This window comes from Cryptomeria japonica, unplaced genomic scaffold (assembly GCF_030272615.1).
Source record: "Cryptomeria japonica unplaced genomic scaffold, Sugi_1.0 HiC_scaffold_304, whole genome shotgun sequence".
NCBI lineage: Eukaryota > Viridiplantae > Streptophyta > Pinopsida > Cupressales > Cupressaceae > Cryptomeria > Cryptomeria japonica.
In genome coordinates this window covers 48-5,857 of record NW_026729126.1, presented here as the reverse complement: position 1 = coordinate 5,857, position 5,810 = coordinate 48, and the positions used below count along the sequence as shown (strand labels likewise).

Sequence of the window (5,810 nt, the reverse complement as noted above, 5' to 3'; positions counted from 1 at the left end):
ATCATGAAACCCTGCCAGAGCAGAAATTAGAAACTATTTTCAAATGCTAGTAAGAAAGTTGATTTGCTTGTATGCTGGCTGCTGTCATCTGTTTACCGCAGATGAAATTGGGGGAGGAGGAGTTTATGGCGGAGCTCTGCAATGTTCCCATTAAATAGTCTATATAACTAATTGTAAATCTTAACATTACAATTATAAAAAATAAAAAACAAATTCTGTAATCAACTAAATGAATTACAAATGATCTTTAAACTTCTATTTTAAACTTAGGATCTCATTGTAGATTAGATTTTTGTTATTTCAATTTTACACTTCGGATCTCATTGTAGATTTATACAGGTCCAAAATATATAGTATTGTCAATAAATTTCTTAATTGCCACTGCCAATAATCCATCTCTCCAACAATCCATGTTTCCAACATCATGTGATTTCAATAATATAAAAAATGGGCTTTGGTTCTAGCTCGCTTTATTGTGGATCGCAACTTAAGGCATGGGCATGCTCTCCATGGTCTTGAGTTCCATGGTCTTGAGTTCAAGTCCCAGCTGTGTTAACTTTGTATTTTATTTACTTAAAAGTTATTTTATAGCTAGTATATTTAATTTCGATCCTTACATATTTTTTATTAAATAGTATATTGAAGAGTTATATTGTTTACTTAAGACCTATTTTATAGGTAGTATATTTACTTAAAAGTTGTTTTATTTAATTTTATTATATGAGTAGAGTTTTAATTTATACTACTTTTTATGTTGGCTCTTTATATATATATATATATATATATGCTCTTTAATTTTTTACATTTTACCCCACCTCTTATAGTTATATTATTGAAGATATATTTTGTTCATAAAGAGCTATTTTATAGCTAGTATATTTACTTTAAAGTAATTTAATTAAATTTCATTAAATAACTTATCTAGATTAATTTAAATTACTTTATCTTAAATATATTAAATTAAATAACATTTATGAAATTAATTATCATTTGTTGAGTGATGGTTATGCCTTCTTCTTGGTGGTAATGATTGACTTTTAGAATAGATGATTATTTCTCTTTATTTCAACATATCTAACAACAAATTTGTGCTCTTGCAAGATTCCATGAAATGGACCACAAAGTATTCTAATTTGAGACTTTATGTTTTGAGAGACTCTTATATGATTTATTATGTTTTTCTTATCTCCTCAAGATACAATAGATCCACTTTCTACATGAATTTTTTCTTTTAGGCAAATTTTTAGGTCATTAAAATAATAACTAGTATACTTATATTTTAAAAAATCTATGTAAAATTCGCCGAGAGATATCTAATTTCAAAATATTTAAGATTCATAAAAATGAATAAATCATTTTACCTTCTATGTGACAAATGAGAGCTATGCAAGAAAAATACTTCAGTGATGAGAATAGTATTACGACCTTTGTTTTCATAGTGATCATGATATACTTCTTTCAACATAGCTGGAAATCCAGCCACTATTGTATATGCCTCATGAGTTTTCCTTGCAACATCTTCCATTTCCAATATTTTGAGTTCTTCGACATCATCTATCATTAAGGCAGTGTTTTCAATTTCCTTGACGATTTTGTCGCAATACTCTAAAATGGTTCTTGCACATTTGTCGATAGGGGTTTCGACAAAATTATTAGAGTTTATAGAAGCATGAGGACTCTCAACAATGATTTCTGATTCATTCTGTGAAGCATCCATAGTTTCAACTTTTTGCTAAAAATAAAAAAAAAACAATAAAACTAAGATTACTATTAAGGTACAATGAGAATAAAATAATTCATAATTTGAAATAAAATAAAATTATAAAAAAATAATATTAAGTAATACAAATTGTACATGAAATAAATAATGAAAATACCTAATAGTCATTGGAAAAATTCAACCATTAAAATATGATATTAGATGGCTTACTATGTTGAGATGTCACCAAAATCATATGAAATACCACAAAAATTATAAAATCATAAGCAAATGACGTGACAATAAAAAAATTAATCTTTCTATAGAAATAAATTGTTGTTAAATGCATATGGTGGTATGGAATATAGAAATAAATTAAAAAAAAAGATGAGAATGTAATAAATTAGAATTTATTAAAAACCAAAATTTCTAAAAATAAAATAGATTATTGTTATAAATTAGAATTTACAATATATTTTAAAAATTATTTCACAAAAAAAAAATTATTGTAAAAAATAGCATACTAACCTGGAAGACAAATTCTCCTGAAAATGTGAAAGTGTTTGCTTGGTGAACAAAAATTTTAATGCCTACACAACATTAAATTAACAAATCTATATCAATATACATTTAATTAAGTGCACCCTATAGTTTTAGAGTTTCATATTAGAATAATGTTCTATCTTTTTATTTGAAATATAATATTCATCTTCAAATTTGAAAGAAAAAGATGTAATTAATAGTAAATTTAGAAAGTAAAATATGAAACAAAATGAAAAGTTTCTATTTTGAACAAATTCTATCTAAATTAACATTTCAAGCAAAAAAATCTATTTTTTCATGATTTCTAATTTTTTTTTTAAATTTAATATTCTAAATTTATTCTATGATATGCAACTTTCTAATTTGAAAAATATTATATTTCCTATAAATTACACCTGTGTAAAAGAAAATGTAAGAAAAATAAGTGCTTCTCATCCATAGCTGTAGTAACAAGTTATAAAGGAAAACAAAAAACTTTCAAACAATGGTCCATAATTTATTAAAAAACAGAGTTTCTAGATATTAGAGAGCATATATAATATGGATTCTACCTAAAAAGCATTGAAAATTAAATTCTGATTCTGCACTGTGCTGATAATGTTTTTAATTCACCTCCCTTAACAAATATTTTATTAAATTCAATTTTTTTCTTAGTTATATAGTGGATCTCTAATGGCCAACTATGACTGGAATTTAACAATTTAATAAATTATTCTGAGAAGCTCATCAGAATTGTTAAAATTTTCAAAATCTCATGGGCTGGTGACAATTATCAAATTTTAAATAAATTACTATCAAATGCCAGGACTCTAACAAAAAATCTGGAAAGAACGGAGAAATTTAAAATATTATCCAAAGACATGGGGGTTCCTGTAGTGGCCTTCTCCTTCTCGCTCAAGGACAACACTGAGCACGATGAATATGAAATATCAGATCATCTAAGAAAATATGGGTGGATTGTTCCAGCCTATACAATGGCTCCAGATGCTCAGCACATTACACTTCTGCGTGTTGTGGTGAGAGAGGACTTCAACCGAACGATGGCAGAGCGCCTGGCTGCAGATGTTGACAGAGTATCAAAGGAATTGGAAGAGTTTCCTCCTAAGATAATTCATGCAGTTCAAGGCTTAGCCATTAGTGAAGAAGATAAAAAGGGGTAGCAGGCAAAAGAAGCTATCACAGAGTCGAATGGTGGTGATAGCCATAGTCACAGGCGAAGAAAGGGATGCCATGCCCGCCATCCTCAAAACTCTGGGGACAAAACAAAGGGCATCTGCTAAAACATTTGTTAGTCCTCTTATATGTTCTTATTTTCATGGGGTCCTTTGTGTTTGCTGAATAAATGTTTCCTATTACTGTAAACTAAATGCGTGTGTTTTCATTTCTTTGAAGTTTTGTAGGGGTGCAAAGTTTTTCAATGCATTTTTAAACATGTTAATAAGTAGGAGTGCGCAATTTTACTGTTGGTCAGTAGCTGTGAATCATGATTTTTTCATCCTATATTGAATCAGCTTCGCAGTTTTACTATTGGTCAGAGAAGAAGAAGAAGCAACAGCAGTTGGGAGGTTTGGCATAGTTAAGCTTGCAAAGGTCTCTAGTTTGAAACCCAGCAACACCAGTAGACTCTAGGAACAACAAAAGCCAAAGTTCACCGATTCAAGACTCGACAAGACCAGAACCAAGGGCGTGTGAGATTTGTACCCAAGTAGATTGAAAAACAAACATAAACAAAGAATAATGATGTTTACGTTTCCAGCTCGAAATGGGAGAATCAAAAGCTTCTTCACAATATTGATGGGGCATTTGTGTTCGGATCAGAATGAAGCTTTTGTCACAGTGGGTGCGTGACTGAGGTAAGTGTTTTCATTGAGATAAATAAGTTTTTCTTTCTTTTTTTATATTCAAATTATTCTAAGTACGTAAAATCACATGATATGATTGGATTAGATTGGAATGAATGTGACTTGTTATCTTGCATGTTTTTAATGGAATTTAAAGAGAACCCATTAAAGTAGCTCAGAGCTCATCCCAAATAACATGGAATAAATTTTCACGGTCATTACACCACTTTCTCGAGCCACTTTTAAAATATGGGTCAACCATGTCATTTTCCCTGCATGATACAGATTATAGAGATGTGATTTTCAACCAAAAAAATTTCATACGGAAATTTCAGTCATATTTTTATGAATACGTGTCAGTGTTTCTATTTAGAAGAGCATAATTCATCTTTGAGAAAGTGCTTTACTGCGCCACAAGTCTTTTAAAGCCAAAATAACCTTGATGAACTGTACAAATGGAAGAGCTTCTCAACAAAATCCAGAGAACTATAAAAAGCGCGGAAAGCTTCTTCTTTTTGAATAAAGCATTTTTTCCTCGTATGTTAATGTTTTCTTTTAGGATGCGTTATAGTGTTGTGAGAGTTTTCTAAATAAATCAGTTTACAAACAAAATAATAGCAGATTTGGATACAGAGATTTTAGTTTTGCATGCATTGAAAATTCCCTTCTAAGCTTCTACAATATAGAGCATTTGAGAGAGTGCATATCTCTAGAAAATGGAATTTTTAAATGGTCATCGAAACTTTTCAACTTTGCTAATAGTTATTGTGCTACTTGCCTCAGTTTTTGTGTTGATTGCACAATGGAGAACAAATTGTCTGTTCAAAACACCTGGTAGTGAACAAAGATAATATTAACATATGCGATTTCTTTTTTCATTTGTACAAGACAATACAATAACATGCAAAATACCTGTAATGAGTCAATTGAATCTGAAGTTGGCAGAGATATTAGATCATAACCGTATGTGCTTGCAATGCTGGTCTGTTAGAAACAAAACACATCAGAGATATACACAATAAACTGAATCACAATAAACTAAATATATGTTCACACAAGGCAGAGGTAATGAAATTGGCCTACAAATAAACTGCCTGCAACATTTGTTATTGTTTTTGGTACAACTACTGAGGGCTTTTTTCGAAAACATATTCTGCCAACATAAAGAGATAAACAATTGAATGCAAGATGTTAACATTGACTAAATAACATCATGAATCAAATTGCCCATCAAAACCAAAGACAACTATAATATATTATGTAGCAATAATATCAAAGTTGAACTTACAGACAAACAAATATAAGCAGATATTTCCTGAGCATATCTGTTGTAATCAATGAATTCCTATGTTTTATGAAGAAATCAAATCTGACGAAAATCTGTGTGTGGCATGCAAAAGTGGAAACCTATTGAATAAAAAAGAAAAGTTATTAACAGATCAACAGTTCAAATCCTCGATATGTTTGCCGTCATTTATGAGATAAGTGTGTTACACATGAACTGCAATAAAGAATATTCTACAACATTACTGTGCTTCATTTCCATTAAAGTGAATCAAATTTTAAGAGTTCTGTTAGGCCAGCGCGCCCATTAACCTCCCTGAACTCTCACGCCTTTAAGGCTATTCACTTATGAATTTATGAATGGAGATGTTTTAAGATTTCTAGGCAATATCTCATGTAAATATGAAATTCTCTCCGAACATGTTAATATTAAATTATTTTTA

At 29.8% G+C, this 5,810-nt stretch overlaps 1 protein-coding gene across 1 annotated transcript; it reads left to right on the top strand.

Annotated features, from left to right (window-relative positions):
- Positions 1 to 3,102: 3,102 nt before the first annotated feature.
- On the top strand, positions 3,103 to 3,832 carry LOC131870209 (glutamate decarboxylase 1-like; the record flags this gene model as incomplete). Its single annotated transcript, XM_059215836.1, has 2 exons — positions 3,103 to 3,398; positions 3,754 to 3,832. Coding segments are annotated over exons 1-2 (375 nt in total), but the record flags the coding sequence as incomplete, so codon positions are not given.
- Between the last annotated feature and the right edge of the window lie 1,978 nt (positions 3,833 to 5,810).